Genomic DNA, 23,371 nt, shown 5'->3' on the forward strand with positions numbered 1-23,371 from the left:
CTCAGGGGGAAATTAGAAAAACATTTGGAAATTGTTCACAAAGTCTTAGATAAGTGTCACATTTAAAAGCCATAACCCTAGAGGGGATGTTGCACAGGGAGTCAATGCTTTTGAGCAGAGCTGGCACACAGTACAGTAGCAATGCACTGTATCTCTAGCTATGGTGACGATCATCATAGAGCTGGAGTTACAAATAGTGACAATTGTTCTTATTGGCAATATTAATGGATGTCGACAGGAAGGCACAACTCAAATGTGATTTCCGTGTATTAGGGAACTGGCCAAAAGGCACTTCCTTGTTGACAATATTCACAATATAATATGTGCATTTCTGTGTTTATAATTCCTAATTTTTCCTTCAATTGTTTCCTGTTGTGTTTTTTTAACTGATCAGGTATTCTCACTTTCAAGTAATCATTGACACAAAAAGTAATCCAGAACTTCTCAAATACTGACACAAAATGTGCCTTTTTATGCATAGAAGCTTGAACATTTAGTTTGATGCCACTTCGGCTGTGAAATAAAGTACAAAGTGTATGGCTGTACTGTGTGGCAGCTGTGGTGTATTTATAAAGAGAGAAGTGGAAGGAGGCTGTACAATGGAAAAGTCGAAGCAGAAAAGTTGGGGAGGAGAAAGAGAGGAGAGAGACAGCGAGTACAGACACAGAGAGCTACTGCATCAGAGGAGGAAAGAGGGACAGAGTGAGTAAACGGATAAACAGACAGAGAGCGAAGGAATTTCTGATCCACTGAGCTGGGGAGAGGAAACGCTCTGTGTTGCAGGATGGAGAAATTACATGAGCAGGACTGAGAGGGGAGACAGAGGGGAGAGATGAGTGACACAGCAGGGACACAAAAAGAATCACGGGAACTCAAAGAGATCCTTGGACGGTTGACAAAAAAGGAGATTTGCGCTCTTCAAAACATGACATGAGTGTAACAGCAACAGTTCAGGTCAGTGGTTCCTGTTTCTGTCACAGGGGGGAGGAAAAGGGGAAACAAGGACAGGTAATAGCAAATGTAAAAAAGTGATAGATGTAAAAGGGAAAGAGGATTTGTTTCAGATCATGTACATGCTTCTCTATTGGATCTCACTGTTGTAGTAGAACGTTTGGAGCACTTTGGCCACAAGGAGCGGCGAGAGAGGGAGGCAAAGACCAAAAAAGGTCTGGAGTCAGAGCTGGAGAAACTGCAGGCTTGACAGATGCTGCAAAGCCATGGGGAGAGGAGAAGGGAGACAGGCAGACACATAGAGACAAACAGGGAGGAGGAAGATAACGTAAGTGACCGTTAACTATAAGAAACTTGGGGTGGGGCTAGGTGCGATCCACAAAGAGTTCCAGAGAGCCAGTGTGTGTGACCAAGGGGGGTCAGTTGGGTCAGTCCAAAGAAGAAAGTGAGGGCTGGCTGTTACTGTAAATGTGATTCAGCGATTCTGAACTGTTAACCCGGCGGAAGAAGACCTTTACTGTAAATCCTACACCATGGACACCAGGTTTTCAAAGAAATTCTAAGCCAAACGGACCCCTCACCCATTGGGCACCATGTCGACGGGGCCTGGCCTTGGTGCACTTGTCCCGGCCGAGGGGCCCCAGTCCACGGGGCCTGTTGGGCTCCAGACCCTGTTGGACCTGCTGGTGGGCGTCTACCAGGAGTTCTACTCCTCGCACTTTGCAAGGGAGAAGTACGTCTCTGGCTTCCTGCAATGGGGTGAGTGTTTTCCTCTTGTTGCTAGGTGAATACGTGTGTGTGTGTGTGTGTGTGTGTGTGTGTGTGTGTGTGTGTGTGTGTGTGTGTGTGTGTGTGTGTGTGTGTGTGTGTGTGTGTGTGTGTGTGTGTGTGTGTGTGTGTGTGGGCCGCTGGGGAGCTCCCGACAACTGTTTAAATTAGATATTAACATGATGACCTGAATTACTCCTCCTGTTTCTGACAGTATTTGTTGCCTGGCGACCACTTTGTTTGGCCAGGACAGTCAATTGATGCATCACCAAACGTAGCGCTGCGTGTGACTGGGCAAATGTTTCGGCTGTTTAAGAGCTACATTCCTGAGGAAGGAAAACACAAGTTCATTTATTATTTATTAACTCTGAGGAACTGTATCTAAGTTAATCAATGACTTTGTTTAACTGTTCAAGAACTACTCTAAAGGCAAAGGAGCATTTAAAAAGTTTCACCACTCCACTATGCTACAATTTATGTTCTTATTGGATGATTCTGCAGCTCACAATTATCCAGTACAAGATGATGGTTTTTTTTGAGGATTTTGATTCACATATCAGTGGGATAACTTTATTTGTGTGTGGCTTCCAGAACCTTCACCAATCCTTTGCTCTTGACGGGATGAGTCACTGTTTGTGAATAAGTTATTGATGTAAGATTTGTTTAAAACAATGTCAGGATTAAATATAGTGATAGTTTATTGTTGATTCATTCTTTGCCAAACTGTGGGCAGTCTGCTGTGTTTAGCCAATAAAAAGTCAGTGAAGCTTCAGGTTTCAGGAGTCCCAGGGCACTCGATGACATCTTTACCTTGATTTATGTGCTGGAGAATATTTTTGTAAGCACATGTATGCTATACATAAACTTTTTAGAGTGTGACCTTTGACTTATAAACTGTTGATTTAAGTTTGGGTTCCTAAATGATGGCATCACATTGGATTTTCTTTACATAACAAGGAAGCTTTAAAGTCATTATAGGAAGTTGGTCAAAACTCAGCTGCTGAATAAGAATCTCCAGTGAATCATTATTTTGCATAATAGCTACAATTGGATTTTTTGGCTTGTCCTTTTGGGTGTTAGAACCAGATATAATGTTTTCCTCAATAAAATATACATTATAAGTCATATGTTATGTCATTATTAATGACTTTATGATAAAATAAGGAACATTATTTTTACAGAGCCCCTCAAAGTTGTTTAAAAATACATAAAATACCTAAGTACCTGGGTAAAATAAAGGAAGAGATAATGGTGATTTCCTAAAACAAAACATACCTTCATAAAGACAAACTGAAACAAGAATTAATGAGAAAGAAAGACTAGTGCTGTTTGGATTAGGTTAATAAAATAAGTAACTGTTGCTGGAGTGGTATTTGCCTCAAAACATGACACAAAATGTAATTAATTTCATTACATTAATCTGAATATTGAAGAGGTTTGACAGTTTATTCACTTCTGAGCATGTGAGTGTGCCCCGTTGAAACAAAAGTCCTGTAGTTTTTCCCCAGATGACACACAATCCATATTAAGGGTTATTATAATGTACAAGATGCGGTATAAAAATGATCTGATTTATAAACAAACGTATGCAGCAATAATATAATTATTTAATTGCACTCAACACATTAATTATTTTATATTCATCTTCTGTAAATCCACACTGGATTCCATTTAAAGACCGACTGACAGACAAGGTCAACATTTGTTCAGGGATTACAGCAGCATATAAACAGCTCTCTAAAATGAGCTGACCTCTGTGTTCTGACCCAGAAGGCAACTGGAGACAACCAGGGCTGGGAGGGTTACTTTAAAAATGGAATCTGTTAAAGTTGCTAGTTACCTTTTATAAAATGTATCAATGTCAATAAAGACAGAGGAAATAAATATCAGTAAGATGTTTTTTTAGAAAGTGTGTAATGTACTGTAAGACAACAGAACAATGTAACGTAAGAAAAGATTAAACCAAGATATTTAGTTTCTGTAAAGTGCCTTTTTTTGTTTAATGAATACGTAATCCTGTTACCTGTAATCCATTACTTCCCAAGCCTGGAGACATGGTTATGAAAAAGCAACCCTTGCTGACTTTCTGTACTCTCTCATGAACCTCTCAGGGACTTTGAACTGGGGTTATATCACCATGAGCTCAATGACCTTAATGAAGGACATACTCTATAGAAAATATAAGATGATGACATGTATCCTGCTGCCATGCTTGACATTTTTATCAATATGTATATATATATATATATATATATATATATATATATATATATTCAGTCTTGGGGAGAATCGGTTTACAGGTAACGGGATTTGTCAGGATACAAAAAAACCTAACTGTATTCCCTTACAGTACCATTTAAAAAAGATAAAATCTGATAACTGGTCTCTTTAAAAAGATCTGAATTACTTGCTTGATTATGTAACAATAAAATAAATAATAATTATTACGGGTAAACGTACTGCATCACATTTTTTGGGGAGGTTTCTCCCTTACTTTTAAATATCTTATTTTTATAGACAGAAGCTTGACACCTGGCTTATTAAACAAAAATAAAAGTAGCCAGCTTTTAATTAATGTATTAAACTAAATGTATTAACTTTACTATTCTGTAGGCCTAACCTTTAATTTCAGAGGACACATTTGGTATCCTAAATATCTTGGTTTATCTTTCTTAGGTTAGATTGTTCTGTTGTTTCAAATAATACACTAAAGTAAAATCCATGTAAGTGTTGCTTGGTGATGGCGTTGCATTTGATATTGAGGGAATCCAAAAGTAATGCAGAGTAATCAGGTTATACTTAGATTAGGTTACTTATTACAGTATTTTACATCTAACTAGTAATTGTAATGAAGTACATGTTTAAAGTATCTCTCAGAACCCTGCATGTACTTCACTCTTGCCGTCCATTGTTGTATTACAGGTACCTGCCTCTGCTCTGTGTGTACATCTGTTCGCATCACACCTCAACTCTCACCCCTTTGGTCCTCTCTCCTCGCTCTGTCTCTAGTATTGACAGCATCTGTCCATGCATGTCCCTGTGTGTATCTATTGTACTGTTCAGTAGCCGGGGGCATGGGGCTATCATGTGCACCCAGTGATGGGACATTCCAAATTTAACCACACACTGGAATGAGGATCCAGTGTCCAAGGGTGTTTATGTTAAGCCCCTATCTTTTGTCAACTTTTTTTTGGGCAGTTAGACCCTATAGTGGTACGATATATCTTAAGGACACTGGTGGTGTTTGTGATGAGTTAATAAAGACCTGTATTTGTTGAGGAGTGGACTTCTGATGAGCTCTACTGGATGTAATGACTTAAGGAGGGCCTTTCAGCAGGATAAAGATGAGATTTAAAGTTTGACACAGCACTATGACTGGCCAATTGGTTATTTTTTTTACTAAAAGAGTGCACTGATCAGCATTTAGAAGCAGTTGAAGGGGGGAAAAAAAGAAAAATTAATCAAATTAAAGGTATCTAAGATTTACACTACGCTACGTTAGTGTTCTTCACATACCCTACTGAGGACATATGTATTGTGATAGATAAATATCAGAGGCAAGTGGAAAGTATGTTTGTTTTCAACTTGTAATACCTTTCTGTTAATGTGGAAAAGGTTGCACAATACTACTTTAACACTGATTGAGTGTTTTGTGTCTTCTGTGAAGCTCAGTGCAGGCCCTGATCCTTGAGTTTTGCTATGACAAGAAGAACTGGTGGATTAGGAAGGAGCCTTTGAGCTGAGCCAGACTGAAGAGGAGCATTTCAATAAAGACTGTGCTTAACACTGAATTTGACAGCCAATTCTCAACGTATCACCCTCTGATTTCATGTAGCTGTCCTTCCAACTAGCTTCATATCCGTATTACTTATGTTCTGGTCACCCGCTACATTGTTTTCCTAATAGGAGAGGTCAGTAACAGAGCCAGAGTCAACATTTACATGAGCTGACTGCATAACTATTTTTTTCCTTCAATAAAAATATTACTTGTATCAGCAAGTAACAGTAGAGTGTGTCAGTTGTCCTTTATATAAATATGAAATCAACATCCAAAAAGTTGTACATTAATAATAATGATCGTGCAATCTAGCACAATTCTGATTCTATATTCTGATTCGGAATTCACTCTCAAACCATGTGTTGTGGAGCAGCTGTCTCTGTGCGTTCAGCCTGATACAAAACATTTGTTGTCCACACATAAGAATGGATTTTTACAGAGGGTTTAGTCATCAACATGTGCAGTCATGGGATATGACTATGAGGCCCTGCAGCTATTCCAATGTGTTTCATGTCCTATTTAGAACTGTGTGGACATGAATCAAGCAAATGACAAGCAGAAATGTTAGGGAAAAACCTTAGGTAGAGACATTCCATCATCTCAAATAACTGTCCGTTTTGTCAACTTCTCTCCTCCATCTCTTTGCCCTGTCGTCCCCCATGGAGGGGAGTAATTTCCATTCATGACGATAGGAAGCTGGCAGAGGGGTTGGCTGAGCACTTACGCTGGAAGTCTTGAATAAATACAAGCTGGCACACAGACACAGGACATACGTACATACTGTATACACACACACACACACACACACACACACACACACACACACACACACACACACATGCACCGACTGTTCCACAGACTTTGCTTTTTTTGGTGGGATACAGCTACAGGAAGCAACGAGAACAGGATGGACAGCGCTGTCCATTTCCTGCCCAGAAACAAACAGAATCATTTTTCTCCCGTTGTTGGGAAGACCTTCGTCTGTGAAGTGATGTCACTGAGGAATGAGCAGACAGAAAAGTCCAAACTACACCCAAAAGTTATCAAGGTGTTGGGTGGACATTATGGGATGTTTTTCATGGCTTTACTGTACATCAGGAAGTCAACCGCCAGACTTCCACAAAACTAAGAGAATATTATCGAGCTACATAAGTACAGGAGGCTGTAGGGATCAGGGAATTTCTGGAGAAATAACATATCCCATCCAGCCAAACGTCTTCCTGGGGAGACCTGGAGGGTTTAGCCAGGGTGAAGAACCTTACCTTGTCTGCTGCCACTGTAACCTAGACCTGCATAAGAGACAAAGACTGTATAGAAGATGTGGACATTGTCACCGTGATGTCACCTATGGGTTTGTTGAAGGTTTTTTAAGCTAAGAGTGGTGCAGGAATGAGTCCTAAACCTGTATATAACTTAACATTTTACACTTCCAGTTCCCTCTTCTCCAAGTCAATGTTTTTTTTTTAACAAGTTTGTGGTTAGAAGTCTGAAATAAGGAGGTTAACACAAGGAGATTTTCTCGTTTTGTTCTATGACGTTTTGTCCTATGACGAATGTCAGTAAATACCCCACTGTCATATAAAGGTGACTTATTAAACTGTTAACATCATCAAGGCCGCCTTTAGCTTAGCAGTTCTGTTCCGCCATGGGACCCTAATGTAGTTTGTTTATAGCCTAACATTAGCTTTTTACTTTAATCAATTGCATTTACGTTTCAAGTTTATTTTTGGGAAAATACAAAAAGCAATGGAAAAATCCCATTGCTTTTTGTTGAGGAACCCCTTGTGATGCTAACTTCCGGGTCAGCTTACAAAAATCCCTCATCACTGCACCGCTCTATTCAACAAATTTTTAGGAGACCCAAAATTGTACAGCACAGTTTCAAGATCTGAAAGCAAACTGTGAAAAAGCCCTAAGACGAAAACCCCCCAAACCGGACAACATCACAAGGTAGCTGGTCCCTGAAGCACACCCTGCTTTAACATCTATATCACTCTGGACATCATGCTATATTAGAAAAGACTTTAAACTAATGATTGATAGCATAAACTCATTAGTTAAATATCACCAATGTTACTGGCCACTGTTGCAAACTATTCATGTCACGTATTGAGAGATTACTAGTAATAAAAGGTGAACACAGGAAACCAGTTTAGCTTCCAAAGAAAAGTGTAGTCCTTGCTAGGTTTATTTATTTATTCATTGACTTATTTATTTATTTTAAAAATAGAAAGTGTTATTAGTAATAGTTCCCAGATATTACATTGCAGTTGTTCAGGTCTGACCAATGCTTCTAAACGGCCCATTTAGGCTTGCACACCCTCGTTTTGTTTCCTGTAGGCTCCTAACATGTTGACATGGATATAATGAGTGAAATGTAAGTGGAGACTCAGGGATGTTCCAGAATATGGCTAATCCTATAATTACCCTGATTGAAGTGTTTACAAGCTTAAAAGTGATTAGGTCAGATGATTTGACCTTCTGGATGTCCTTGACTAAATATCCCTTTTTAAGATGTGGTCATTTTGTTTTGACACCCAAACAGCAGCAGACTTCTATAACATGTGAACACACCCAGCTCCCTGATCGGTGTTTCCCTTCAGATTATATTTACCATAAACGGAGTTCCTCTTCAGCGGAGAAACTGTCTGAATTGCAGTCGCTACTTTCATCTAAAAATAGCAGCTATCATTTATGAATTGAGGCAAGTTTTCCAGTCCTTCATTTTTATTTTCATTCCCCACCTCCTCACACACTGAGAGGAATGTAAGAGAGAGAACCTGCAGGCACACACACATGCTGTGGCCTCACAGCTCAAAGTTTCCTGAGTAAGAGGACAGTCCTGTGACAAGGATCCTTTATCCTCTGCAAACACATGCTGTCGCCCTGGGTCAGGAGCTGGGGCAGCCGTGTTGCGTCACAGAAAACCACACAGACGACTGTTTCTATGGTGGAATAGAAATAGACTGATGAATGGACAGCATTCATTTTGATGTCGTACAGATCACTGACCTTTGAACTGTTGCACTACATAGGGGCGACCCTTAGTGCATAAGACTGAATTCCCCATCAGGGATTAATAAAAGTGATCTTAATATCAGTCTCTTTAAGAATTTCTAAAATAGTCTTAGTATCTTAACAGAAGGGAAAAAGCTAGATATGTAATCCAATTTCATTTGACCACATTTATCAAGCCTCCTTCCCTAAAAAAATGTTTTGTTTAGAAACTCAGAAAACTGACTTACAAGTAAAAAAGAAAAGGTGAACAAAGGAAACCAGTCTGGCTTCCAAAGAAAAGTGTAGTCCTTGCTAGGTTTATTTATTTGTTTTACAAATAGAAACTCTTATTAGTAATAGTACACCGATATCTCTGACATTGCACTTGTTCAGGTCTGACCAACGCCTCTAAACCGCCCATTAAAGCTTGTACACCCTCTTTGTAGGTGTACAAGCTTGAGATATTATTTGATCTTTTAGTGCAGCCAAAAGATAAATTAATATCTTGTCTTATGACACTTATCCATTTAACTTTATCAATCAATCCACAACTTCTGTGCATGAAAAGTGAAACCAATGCAGAAGTGCCATAGACCTGCTATGGCACTTCTGCATTGGCTTGACTTTTCACTGTTCTAACCTTTGTGCAAAGATTCAGACTTCCATGTGGCACAGTAAAGAATCCCTTTATTTATCAGAACACCTAACTGATGAGCCAACTGTTTAATCGTTTTCCATTTTGAATGTTGGGAGAAGATGATACTAATGGTTTCTGATGTCAGTTTATGTATTTTAAATGTGATTATTTATATTTTAACTTGTCCCTGTGAATTTGTATACATAGAAATGACACTTTATAAAACAGGACCCTCTTTACATACAATCAGCAAATAAATAAAAAAAAACTGAAAAAAAGAAAAGCAAAGAAAATAAACACAGCCCAAATAATATTCAAATGTCTTCATTTCCCCAATCATGTTGTAAACCATTATGCTCCAGGAACTTTACATGTGATTCTTGAACCTGATTGAGCCTCTGTGCATTTGTGTTCTTTCTGTTGCCTGGCTGCTAGGAAGTTGAAGTGAAAAAAAAGAAAGGCTATAATAGAAAGAGGATTATAGAACATATGGAGCTGAGCCAGCATGCAGCAAAAGAATCTGCAAAACACATTTCCTCTTGTCTGTTCAATTCCGTCTAAATATATAAATCATGCATTATGGATTTGGAGAGTTGGTTCCCTTTATCTAAGTTATGCTAATTATGTGCTAGCTCTTGCTTCATTTTTAGTGGAAGAGTAAATAAGATTGGAAGTAGGTGTAATGTTATCAATCTTCTCTCCCAAAAATGTGAAACCATTTCTTTATGATGACATTTTCATTTCACATACATAATTGCATAAACTAGTTATTTATATGTATTCATTTATTTCATTTTGGCTGAGCACAATCAAACCAACAAATCAAGCATGCAGGGTTTCAAATGACCCATATGAACTCCTCCTATGAAATTGCACTACAGGAAAAATATCCACTTTAACAAATTCAGAATAAAATATTATAGTATTTCAGTGGTAATTTCCAATTGAGGTAAGGATATGTTTTTTCAATTTTGATATACTGTCGGTGCTTAGGGAGTTAAAGTTCCATCCTTAAAGAAACAAAACATTACTGTGTTTCTATCTGTTCCTGTTCGATTTGAACTTGAAAAATATCCATTCCCATGTCCTGTCTTATTTGTAAGCTAAGGCTATGATATATCATGAAAAATTAATCATCTCTCCCTTCTCTCGTCCAATCACAGCCGAGCCCCTGGTGAGGCAGGTGAGAAGGACTCGCATCAAAAGGGAAGACTTTCACATCCTGAAGGTGATTGGCCGAGGCACATTCAGTGAGGTGAGCAGGTCCCGAGCAGGAATTATACTTTTTCAATTCTCATAGTAACATGATCTGATCAATTACACTATATTCACCCTAATTACTTCTTATGAGCAATGGTTGTGTTCCTAACTTGAAACCTCATTGGGGCTTTCAAAACGTTCCTTTTTATCATCCTTAATCATCACCGCTGCAGGTTGCTGTAGCAAGGATGAGAAGCACACAGCAAGTGTATGCTCTGAAGATTATGAATAAGTGGGACATGCTGAGGCGAGGAGAGGTACACACACGCACGCACGCACGCACGCACGCACGCACGCACACACACACACACACACACACACACACACACACACACACACACACAAACACACACACCTGCCCTCACATTCACAAGACAAAGAATATGTGCAGTTCTGTTACTCCAAATACTGGGCTTAGCTGAATAATTAACAAAAGGAAAGTCAAAGTAAAGCACATGGTGAGACTGTCCATGAGTGGTTTGTCTCTCAGTGGGACAATTATTTGGATATCTGTCTATTAACTTGAGGCCTTTGTGTTTGTGTTTTACATAGACAGCGTGTTACCAGGAGGAGAGGGAGGTGTTACTCAGGGGCGACCGATGCTGGATCACAGAGCTGCACTATGCCTTTCAGGATGACAACTACCTGGTGCATATGAACATACATGATGTCAAGTATATATGTTGTACTTTTCCTGCTATCATATTCTGCTTTTAACTCATATTCTGCTGCTATTTTCCAACCACATCCACCCTCTCCTCCCTTTCAGTACCTGGTGATGGATTACTATGTAGGGGGGGACCTGCTGACTCTGCTCAGTAAGTTTGGAGACCGGATCCCTGAGGACATGGCTCAGTTCTACCTCGCTGAAATGATCATGGCAATTGACTCTATCCACAGACTGGGATACGTACACAGGTAGACTTTTCTCCTCCTTAAACTAGGGACTATTTTTTGTTGGAATCACACTAACCTGTGTAAATTTGTTCTCCACTCTGTTTGCCATTCCTGAGACCACATCCATTTTAAGACTCAGTACTAATCTTGATCTTAACTACACAACTGTTCATTTCTGTAATGCTGAATCAGGCCTGGGACCCTAAGATGACACACTCACATGTACGCATTCTAGCCTGGAGCTGTGACATGGAAGTAAAGAATGTATAATCAATTCAATCTGACCTTAAGAGATGACAATGGCCCTTTCTACCTGATTCCTTACACAGAGACATCAAACCTGACAACATCCTACTGACAGCGGACGGACACATAAGACTAGGGGACTTTGGTTCGTGTCTGAGGCTCTTCGAGGATGGGATGGTGAGAGTTCACATTTTCTTAGAAGTTTCCCAAGAGATACCCTTAAGAAGGTAAAAGAATGACAAAGATCCATCATACTGTATGATGTGAAAACATTCCTTCTTTTCAGTGAATTTTTTAAACAACAAACTTGGAAATTCCGGCCATGACCCTATACATTTTTATAAAAAACGTGCCTCCTTGTTTCATTTCAGGTTCACTCGTCCCTAGCAGTAGGGACCCCTGACTATTTGTCTCCAGAGATTTTAAGGGCCGTAGAGGGTGGAGGAGGTTATGGTCCTGAGTGTGACTGGTGGGCTCTGGGTATCTGTGCCTATGAAATGATGCTGGGGACCACACCCTTCTTTGCAGAGTCCATATCGCAAACATACGCCAAGATCATCAACTTTCAGGTGCATTGACACACTGACTATGTCTTTCAGATGTATATATTTCTATATATATATATTGATTTGATGGCTTTGTTGAAAACTTGATTCTGATGGTCAAATAATGCATTCTATGAGTATTTCTCGTTATCAGACCGCTGGAGACCACTGCTATGGTTGCAGTTCTGATGTCTGAAAAAAGATTTGTTTTCAAATCACCATTTTGTTTTTAATCTTTACAAAGTAGCTAGTTGATGGACATTTACAGAGATTGGGTCATCATCTGGAAATGAACCTTTTCAGGATGATTCAAAACTGTAAAACATTGAAAGCGTTTTTAAGATTGTGCAGCACAAGCTTAATAACATAAACCAGTATTTCAAACTTACCTTAAGAAATGTAACCTTAAGAGATTGGACAGCATATACGGCCTGTGAGCAACAGGACTGCAACCGGCTAGCAACGCAGAGAAGCATCTCCTAGCATCTCAGCTTAGCTAGCTAATAGCTTTGAGCTGAAGGTGGCCGTGTTTCAAAAGCCAGGCCCGCCTCAGCTCTGCCTTTTTCCCCAAGTTTGGATTTGGCAGAGGCAGGCAAGATTTAGTCTTCCCTGTGAAAATGGTGCTGACCGGCTGCGCCCACTCTGGGCTTCAGAGTTGCTTTGCAGATTTTTACGGTTGAGGTCACAGACACTACGTCCTTTTACACATCCAAATTAATATTCAATTTTAAAACACTTTTGCTTCGCAGTAGTTATACTATCGGTGGTATCAGAAGAAGTGATGTAAACAAAAGAGATTTTGAAATGTGCCTTCTTCATCTCCATCACCAGGAGTATTTCGAATTCCCTTCTTCTGGCCCAGAGATTTCAGACAAGGCTCGCTCCTTCATCACTGGGCTCATCTGTGAGAGGGAAGTCCGTCTGGGAAGGAAAGGCTTCAGTGAGTTCAGGAGCAATCCCTTCTTCTGTGGACTGGACTGGGCTTCCCTGCATAAACTCCCTGCCCCCTTCCTGCCTGAAGTGTCCAATCCAACGGACACCTCCAACTTTGACATCCTGGATGACTGTCTCAGTGAAATGGTATTGTCTTTGAGAATGTTTCAATGATGAGACCTAAGTTGTGTCTGAAAGAAAGTGTAAGACATGTTATCACTCTGAGAAACTTGGGTAATTGTCTACCCTTAATATTAGTATGTAGCCGTAGGTACAAATGTGGGATTTACCTCAGGTTAAAAAAGTCTGACCCCAAAGCAATCACCAAACTAAAGTGAAAGAAGTCTCTTGTGTCTGTCTATGTATATGCATAATGTTTCTTACCATTGTCTTGACATTCTGAGTAGATTCAGTTTCAATTTCAAGCTGTTTAGATGTGTGGGACGTATTGATTAGCAGTGTGTTATGTAAGCTAAGCTAGTGTATTTAGATGATCCCGTTTAACTTAGACAAAGAATGAGGGACAAGGGATTTACTGGAAATGTGTTTTAGTAGTTGTGCTGTCGACTTCACACTTGATGGGTATATGGCTGTGGACCCAGGATGAGTACAGTGTCAGCGGTTCTCAGGCACGTTGTAAACAAGCACTGCATTAGCAAACCATTTTAGCCCTAAACACGGCTACATTTTTGCAACTTCTAACAAAACAACACCAGCTGGTTATCTGTATCTGTTGTGTCCTGCAGGAGACGCTGTCTGATGTAATGGACAGAGCTCCAATAGGGGTACACTTGGCTTTTGTTGGATACTCTTACACCGCTACCTGGTAAACCTATTTCATGGTTGATGTTTTGTGTGCATCCAATGAGTATAACTGGCTTTTTAGAAAGAATCTGATTCAGGAGTTACCTGAATATTGTACAACTGCTCTCTCATTTTGTATAGTCAGACGGGTGCCATCGACCGCAGTCGAGACATCATGATGCAGATTGACCACTCCAGTCTCAGGGACTGTGAGAGTCGCTACACACCAGAGAAACAGGTGAGACATCATCCTAAAGTCTGTGCACGTCAGAATGTCCCTTTGTCCATTGTCAGGTTGCACTAGTTATCTTACAGTGTGTGCAGCATTTATATAACTGTACTTTTATATGATTATGAATAATATTTAGTGTGATTTTCTCATTGTGCTTGGTCTTCCTTGGTTTACCCATGGTTCGAATGCAGAGTCAGCAGTGGCAGCTCACAGACAATCTTCCAGATGACCTGTCTGCCCTGCTGGAGCTTCCACTCACTTTAAAACAAGGTCCTACTGCATCCACCCACACCACCACTGAAGAAGAGGAGGACGAGGAGGATGAGGAGGATGAGGAGGAGACTGACCAAATATCCGGACTCCATGAAGACTTGCAGAGGTATCATTTGATAATAATACCCTGATTGCCCAATCCACAGACTTAACTAATAGGAGCAGTTGAGTACAAATTCCTTTTTAAACAGATTGAAAAAACTCAAACATTGACTTTAATTAAATGTATTATCCCAACAAATTACACATAATTGTATTAGGTTATTTGAAAGTAATAATATTAAGTTTAAATACAAAAGATTAGGTAAAACTTAATATTATTGTTTAAATTAACCTAATACAGCTCTGTGGTATTTGTTCAGATAATACATTTAATTAAAGATCCCTTATTATGCAAAATGCACTTTTTGCTGTCTTTTATACATAAATATGTGTCCCCGGTGTGTAAGTCGACAACCTGTCAGAAAATACAACCCTCTCTCTTTTACTCCTTACCCACATCTCTAAAAACGGAGGTACAAACGAGCTGATCCAGATTTGACGCAGACTTGATGTCATATTAGAAATGTGGGCTGGCTTTACATTGAACTCCTGGCAACGTCCCACCCACATCCCAATCTATCGTACCACATATACAGTCGGCGAGCTGAATTGCCCCCAGTAGCCTCTGTGTTTTTTGCCAGCTCTTAGCAACAAAATGTCTAAGGCAGTCAAACATTGTGCTGTTGTTGGCGCTGCAACTCTATGTTTCAACGTTACAAACTGTACACATTTCATTCTTTCTCCTTAGCCAAAATAACTCAAAATATTAACTGAACGGAATAAGAAGCACAGCCTCCTTTACAGATGTATCGTTGCAACACACACCAAGTTAACGTAAAATAAATAGTGACAAAAGCGTATCATCTAACCATTCCGAAAAGTCCGGCTACATCCAAAATGTTTGCACGTCCAACGAGACCTTGTCCTCTTCAGAGTCAGATTCAGGATCATATTCATAATAAGCTTGAACAGCATTTGTCTGGGAAGACATGTTTCCTCTTCTCCTTTCATATTCACCGTAAGCATGATAACTTGATGCCGGGAAGGCAGCAAACTCAAACAGAGGGGCGTGGTGAGCAGGAGCTCATTTGCATTTTAAGGGTCAGACACAGAGATAGCACTTGAAAACAGGGCTGTGTTTTGAGCAAAACATTTCAGAGAAATGTTTTTTATATATCGGAGACTATAATGTATGCCTAAGAGAAAGAGACCTTTAATGTCAACGTTTGAGTTTTTAAATGTATCTAACAGTGGCATGAACACAGTCTTTTTTTATGAGTGTTAACGATAGCCAATTCAGACTAACTATGGACCCACATGCAACTACACAGCAAGGGCCCATTCATTCTTAAAATTGACAGAGGGAATCAGGATACCCTTGTATCTGCGTATGACCGGAATGACAATAATAAACATTTATTGTCTTAAATAAATAATATTTAAAATCATCTTAAATTTCCAACTGATGTGAATCCTGAAGACCCTGAATCTGCTGACTCACTTTACTGCAGTCCCGTTGATAGAGATGGGGGGTACTTCTCTTCCTGTAGCCCCGGGCCAGCTTTTTAGATTTGATGATAAAGCAGTATATGCTTCCTGGCACTGAGATGATACTGTTGGTCGTCAGGCCAATAACAGACGTTTTGTCAGCAAACATAATAATGATGTTGGAGCTGTGGCTGGCCACCTAATCATGTGGGAACAGGGCAAACAGGGGAGGGCTGGGCACGCAGACATTATGGGCTCTAGTGTTTCCAGTCAGGCTGGAGTATACTGAAAAAAAATGTACCGTTGACTATAAGTAGGGCTGTGGGTTGACCCCCAAGTCTCTGAAATTGGTGATGAGAGGCATAAGTGTAAAATGCTGATCTATAGTCTATAACACATTTTTTTAGCAGATGGCAAAGTGAAGGTATTAGCAATGGCATTGGCCAAAGAGCTAATTAACCTGTTAGCAAATTGTAGAGCGTCCAGTGGGTCAGGGAGGGAGGGGGTGACATATAGGCGCCCTACATATTTTTTAGTGTGCACAGGTTCTCCTCAGCCAGAAGTTGTTCCAGGTTAAAACATTTTAAATGTCTCCGATTATGCTCTTTTATGGCCTATGTTATAGGTGTTAATTATATATAAAAACATGTCTCTGACGTGTTTTGCTCAAAATACCAAACAAATCATGCATTTTAGCATGTCTACTATCCCTCTGTTTCAGCCCCGTTTTCGAAAGTGCTGATTCTGTGACTTTTCCTTTCATGGAAATGAGCTGAAGCTGGCCACGCCCCTTTGGAGTGCATGCAGCTCTCTGTCTGAAGAGAGAAGTTTCTAACAGAGAAACTCAGCTAATGCTGCGATTAAACCCCATATTATGTTCCAAACCACATCCAGCATTATTTCTGAAACACTTCTCAGTGTTTACCACTACAACAGAGACATTATATGTAAAACAACTCTAAGTCCCTCCTGCAGACATCCTGCTGAATACACACACTCACAGAGGTGCTGCGGAGGGGATTCAGCTCTGACTGTATATGGGGGACGATCGGTTGGGACGTGTCACGTGGGCGGGACGTTGCCAGGAGTTCAATGTAATGCCAGCCCACATTTCTGATATGACGTCATAACTGAAGCAAATCTGGATCAGCTCGTTTGTACCCCCGTTTTTAGAGATGTGAGGAGGAAAAGAGAGAAGGTTGTATTTTCTGACACTTTATGAGTCTCTTTATACACCGGGGACACATATTTATGTATAAAAGACATCCAAAAGTGCTTTTTGCATAATAGGGGATCTTCAAGTTAATCATTCATCTGGGAGTAAGACAATAACTCATCGCTGTGTTATTTTCTACTTTTTCTTCCACGTGTTGGAGCCCTGGTTGTTAGATTTCTGTAACTCTTTGTCATTGTATTGTTTCTTAGCACTACTATAAGCTTTAAATCCCTGGATTTTCTGTTAGTGTAGGTTGTGCTTTAAGTTTAGCACTGACTTATGCATTAACTGAGCACTTCTAATTTGGGAATGTCCGCACAGTATTTCAGGCTACAATGTTACTCCATATTTCCAATTCAGTGACAAAGAGTGAGTGTCTGATCCAACACACCAGCGCTGAACGGTTTCAGAGATCTGTTGGTCATGCTGAAATGTCAAGCAGAGCTTACTGTATATGTGAGCTCTACTGACACATACACTGTGGACATTGGTGAACTTTTACTTTAGTACTTTGATGGCAGTGGTAGAGAGATGAATAGGTGTAAAGCGTTTGGGCTTCCAGGTCTCAGGATCAGGTATCCATCCAGGGAGAAACTCTGGAATCATACAGCTCGAAAAACAATTTGTATGTCATATATATTTATTATTTTGTAGCAATGACTTATTTAACTGTTTGCAAGAACAATTACGTACTGTTAGAAACACTTCCCAACTAGAAAAAGTACAGGCAGGTCAACTATATATATTTTACCCTTCAAATATATACAAGTATCCATTGCAGTGGCATTACATCATCCCATCCCAACTGAAGAAACAACACAACAATAATAATAACATATGATGAAACTCACAATCTTTCCTTCTTTATCGACCAGGCGGTTACAGGAAGCAGAGAGGAGATACTGCGAGCTGGAGAAAGAAATGGAAAGGTTGAAGGGGGAGATGCAGGACTGGAGAGCCCCGAGGGAGACAGGCAAGGGATCAGCAGCCCTGCTTCCTCATCACACCATCATCTTCATCATCCTCTGTTCCGCTCTGTTTCACTTTATATTGTATGCAGTCATGCCATGAAACCACACGGACCAATAGATTTAAACCCTGCGAAGAACACCGTCATGAAACTGCAATTGTTACATGATAATGAATCATAGTGTAAAGCTAATCATAGGGATGTTGGAACCGTTGATGTAAGGTACATTAAAAGTCAAGGCCATATAAAGGTATACATGTAGTTTTTTCCAAGACCAAATTTAACCCAGTTGGGTGGAAAAAACCTGTTGTTTTCAGAATGCCAGGTATTTCAGTAACATGACCTAATCACACAGACATCAACACAACCCAAGTACTACTTTACCGTCCTGAGTCTCGTAAGAACAACATAAATGTGAGGTGGAGCGAGTTCCAAACAATATGAGCAACTCTGAATAAACACAGGACTTCACAGTGCTGGCAGCATCTGCTTATATTGGAGCACTCAGTCAGAACATGGTGATAAATACCCACTCTAAGAATAGCCTTGGTATGCATGAACTTGGAAGCCCCTTTCCATAAGTCAATACGGTGTCATGAGCTTTTTAAAGAGGCAGCGATGAGGGTCTCCCTGCTGCTCGGCTCATGGATGACCATGAAAAATGACCAGAACTCCTGTTGTTGCAAAGCCATGTGGACAAAATCACATGCCTCGCTCCATTTGTGACGATAAAAATGCTTTCTTCACTTCAGCCGCTGCTTTCTCCATCACTTCTCTCTGTCCATTAACCTGCACACCATCGCCCTTCCTCATCACAGAGATGTACTGTTGTTTGTTCTGTCCTTTGTGTTATTACAAACTTGGCTGGCCAGCAGTGCACCCAAAGGCTGAACGCCTGCAGCAGCGCCACCACACATCATGGGCACTGATGTTCCTCTCTCTCCTCCAATCACAGCACTGAGTCTCTGCCCAGCATCTCTTGCTCTGCCTGCCCACTGTGTGGACGCACCAAGGGATGTAAGCCTAACTTTTTTCCTCTTTCATGTTCTCTTTCTCTGCCTGACATGGAAAAATAAAAACTCTTTTGAAACAGCATGTAACCTGTTGGATTCTCTGATGAATCTTTGCATTTGTTGCATAAGTAAGATTTGCAAACAGAGATTAATCCTGTATGACACAAGATGTACAACTGGCTAAGCATTTAATAGCCAAAATCTTTATTTATGTTTCTACAAAGCTGCTGTCTGTTCACTAGTCTGTTGCATGTGTTACAGAGGGAGAGAGCGCCCCCTTCCTGCCATTACCCACTGGTGATTCCTCTCCATCGGCACCTGCTCCTGTTCCACAGGGTACACAGAAAACACTCAGACAGTAATCTATCATTTAGGATTCAAATGATCTTGGGGTTTGAATGCAATAATATCATTTTGATTCCATTGATGTGTTTTGCATAGATGTGGGTTATTATTTCATTAGAAAAGGTTTTCTATGGAATCAGGTGTGTGCCATTAACATCAAGCTAAACTTGTTTAGAATCAAGCAAGAATAAGAGTCTGAGAGAAAATTCAACTCAGTTTTCCAATTAAGTGTAAAAACAACACTATAGGAAATCCTTTTTTATATTTAAAGTGCTGCATACAAAACATTCACTGTGGAAAAATATTGTGAGACACACAAAAAAGCGTGAAGTGCTTACTGTGCAGCGAAAGACCTGGTCTTAGTATTTCATTTACAAATGATGTGTCTCTTGTGTAAGCAACACGTTGAAGGGCTCCTATTCTGCTCATTTTCAAGGTCATATTTGTATTAAGTGTCTCTCCTGGGACATGTCTCCATGCTTTAATGTTCAAAAAGCTCTTTATTTTTCTCATACTGCCTGTGCTGCAGCACCTCTTTTCATCCTCTGTCTGAAACCAGAGCCCAGTCTGCTCTGATTGGTTAACTTAATCTGTTGTGATTGATCAACTGCTTATGTCCCACCCTTTAGCCTTCCACGTAACATGTTTTGGAGCGCTTACCAAAAGATGTGTGAGTGTTACATAGTGATGTCATTATGTTACGGAAGTAATCAATGGAGATGTCTCAAAGTGGGTGGGGGGGGGGGTCGGGGGGATGGGGGATAAACTCCCTCTGGATGGAACACAGGGATTGTAGCCTTTTGCAGACCATTTACATGCACAAAAACCTATAGAACACATCATGGGGAAGGAAGAACCCCAAGAAGCAACTACTCTACTGTGAATTATTATCATTACTATTATGGTTTCACTTTTTGTGTTGTAAATGCATTACAGTACTTCAGCACAAGACAATATTTTAGGCCAAAATTAATCTTTTATATGATTTAATTTCAATCAATTTGACTGAAATATGCTTTTTATGCTCTATTTTTTGTCCTCAAGGTTCGCCTGCCACAGGTGACGAGTGAGTCATACCTGCTGGTGTGTGCCAAAGGGGGGGAGCTCCAAGCATGGCAGAGACACTGTTACACTGAGCTCTCCTGAATGTACTTTCAAGGTGGCATATCATGACTTCTCCTACCATAACAAGACAAAGGATTGAGGCCACGCTTTGCCAAGAAGAGGAAAAGCAGGACTGCAAGGGGAGCTGCTGAAGGTGTCAGTACTGTACACGGTTTTTTAAATTAAGTTTTCCAACTGATATGAGGAGAAAGGGGGCTCAGACTGCTGGGAGCTAATGAGGAAGAAATGATGATGGCATCTTCTGACCTACCTTGCCTGCTTACCAGACGGAGAGCCAAGTTAGAGACGCACTGAGTTTTGAGCACAGTGAGAAAAGCACTCACTTCAATGTGTGACATTGACAATCAGGTTTGAGTGACACACAGTGGGGTTAGAATCTCTTTTGTATCATGTATCTGCACCTTTGGGTGTTTTGGTCTTGTGTTGCACTCCTATAGGCATGTTTTTGCTGTGCCTGTATTTATATTCAAAAGGTTACTGATAATGACCCAGATATATTTCTATATTAACTTGGGCCATAACATCATAGGCTCTGATTGTGTAAAGGCGTGCTGCATAAAGAGGCAAACATTATGGAGGAGTATAATTATGAGATTTGATATTTCCAGATATATGATATTGCCTTGTTTGAATTTGTTTTGTTTAAAAATTAAAAAAAAATTGAGAAAAAAGCTAAATCAAGCTTAAAAGCTTATGATGTTTAATTTGTGTGTTATTGAAGAATGTGAACTTGTCATCAGGTAGATGATAAAACCCTACATTTCCTGAAACAGTACTGATGATATCACTTTTGTTTTCTTAACTGCCCTGATAATAATGTATATTTCTCCACATCCCCAACCTCTACAGATTCAAGATAGTGACTTTAAATCCTGCCATTAAAAAATAAAAAATGGGATTGAAAACAGAACATGAACTCAAAATAAGAACCTTGGTATTATTACACTTGTATTGAAAAAATGTGTATTGACACTGAAAAAGTAATGGCACTGAAAAATAAAATAATGTCTTTAAGCATTATTGTATGTTTTATAATTACTTACTCAAGCATGCTCATATGTTTTTCAATTACAATATTTATGTGAGCCCTGGGAGAATAGGTCAGGATAGGATCACATTTTTTTAAGATAGTAAAAAAAAACCATCTAAAGTAGGGGCGCGGCTACAGATATTGCCCCCATGATCATAATCCCACTTGTGTTTATTTCTCAGTTAAAGCTTTTGGAGTTCTTCCCACTAACTCAGGATTGCATTCAAATTCCAATTTTTGGGGGGCTTTAAAAAGTACATCAGAATACCTTTACTCTTCCCACAGAGGAGATTTTTTTTATTACCATTTTTACTGCAAGTAAAGAGCCAAAGATAGCATAATATTAATTAAGATGTATGCACCAACAAAATATTAAAGATAAATGAGAAATTACGCAATTTACAATTTACAAAACACACATCAGGTACTAGTAAACGTTTTCAGGTATAGCAGCCAGTTGAAAGTATTAAAGGTGGAAGTATATATTGCACAACTATTTACGGTATATATATATATATATATATATATATTGTACATAATAAGTACTGCACAACAGGTTATAGTCTTTATTGTTATATGTCTGTGGGATTTCTAGCAGGGTCCTGCAGCCATTAATCATCTGAGACATGTTATGATACATGTCCTGACATGTACTGTACATGTTCTTCAGTCCACCTGGGTTTGGTCTGCCAGAGCTCTGGACAGGGGCGTTGCTTGGATCTAGTAAAATCGGGGGCTTAGCCCGACAATTGTACTTTAGACTATATATATATATATATATATATAGTCTATATATATATATATATATATATATATATATTGAATTACAGTTGCTTTAATAGACCAATGTAGGCTATTACAAAACATTTGGACATACTGTGTTAATAAACAATGTGCAAATGTATTTAGGGTCCTAGCCATGTGAACCTGTTTTAATCTGGGGGAGGACCTCAGTTGCTCTAGGCCGGGGTTTGCTCACACAGGAAGATTTTTTTCAGTTTAGGATTTAAATGCTTCAATCTGGTGCATTTTTAGGGCAAAATTAAGAGATTAGATCCATGGATACATGTCTCATCAACCATATGAAACAGAACGATATACTTTTCAATAATCCAAAAATCATTAGAATGTGACCACAACCAATAAGAAATCATTTAAACTTTTGGTCATTTATATATGGGGTTCCTGAATCTCTATCAGCCTCTCACTCGCCTCCTCTCTCGCCCCCCTGTGAAGCAGCAGTAGGCTAAATGACGTAGTTAGTATTTTAAAATTGTATTTATACACATTTTACTAATCACAGAGCTTCTCAGGAGAGGACTCTCCTTCCACCTTGTTATAGAAACAGCGTCTAATGGCCGATAGAAAAGCTAGCTAAACAGATGCTAACAAAAACAATCCTCCGCTCCTCGCTAGCACAAAATGCGCTCGCGCCAAAGTCCCAAAAGACACAGAGCCGGCTTGAATGACAGACAGAGGACCCCAAAGTACTTGTACTACTGTATCATATTATTCTTTTCATATTACGCCCAGGGCAGACGACGCCTCTGTCTCTGGATCTGAAGTAGACTAGCCTGTGAATGCCTTGTGATCATTGTTTGTGGTGCTGTAGTTGAAAACAGATCAAACATGTATGACTTCTACATCCTCAACTGAATGTATGTTCAATAATATAATAGCTCACAGTGATACAAACATTCCAAATGTGTTTATTTCAATTCAATATTTCCTTTTTCCGAGCTGTTCTGAAGTAAATGAGATATTCCTTTCAGCTGGCTTCATCCTTCACTAAGGAGGACTACACTTCCCGTGATCCTTAGA

General features: G+C 39.7%; 1 protein-coding gene across 6 annotated transcripts; it reads left to right on the forward strand.

Moving 5' to 3' along the window:
- The first annotated feature begins 671 nt into the window (after positions 1-671).
- LOC134871790 (myotonin-protein kinase) lies at positions 672-21,537 on the forward strand. Of its 6 annotated transcripts, none has more exons than XM_063894697.1 (15): positions 672-1,710; positions 10,295-10,386; positions 10,565-10,648; positions 10,944-11,039; positions 11,161-11,309; positions 11,618-11,711; positions 11,906-12,103; positions 12,911-13,159; positions 13,759-13,838; positions 13,958-14,054; positions 14,240-14,427; positions 17,943-18,040; positions 18,993-19,054; positions 19,312-19,408; positions 20,440-21,537. In XM_063894697.1, the coding sequence occupies exons 1-15, from the start codon at positions 1,545-1,547 to the stop codon at positions 20,463-20,465; spliced, it is 1,776 nt and encodes a 591-aa protein (XP_063750767.1). In that variant the 5' UTR covers positions 672-1,544; the 3' UTR covers positions 20,466-21,537. The 6 variants fall into 6 exon arrangements, 5 of the variants coding, with proteins under 5 accessions (XP_063750767.1, XP_063750766.1, XP_063750768.1 ...); XM_063894696.1 differs by having other exon boundaries at positions 19,312-19,386; XR_010166736.1 differs by having other exon boundaries at positions 18,993-19,386.
- Positions 21,538-23,371: the final 1,834 nt, after the last annotated feature.

The sequence above is a fragment of the Eleginops maclovinus genome, chromosome 11 (assembly GCF_036324505.1).
Source record: "Eleginops maclovinus isolate JMC-PN-2008 ecotype Puerto Natales chromosome 11, JC_Emac_rtc_rv5, whole genome shotgun sequence".
Taxonomy (NCBI): domain Eukaryota; kingdom Metazoa; phylum Chordata; class Actinopteri; order Perciformes; family Eleginopidae; genus Eleginops; species Eleginops maclovinus.

What these genes read in the sequence shown, in the direction of transcription:
- LOC134871790 (XM_063894694.1), top strand. Translation starts at nt 1,545, where the DNA reads ATGTCGACGGGGCCTGGCCTTGGTGCACTTGTCCCGGCCGAGGGGCCC. An exon ending in CCAAGATCATCAACTTTCAG is followed by an intron (nt 12,104 to 12,910) that starts GTGCATTGACAC and finishes CTCCATCACCAG; the next exon opens with GAGTATTTCGAATTCCCTTC. An exon ending in GCTACACACCAGAGAAACAG is followed by an intron (nt 14,055 to 14,239) that starts GTGAGACATCAT and finishes GTTCGAATGCAG; the next exon opens with AGTCAGCAGTGGCAGCTCAC.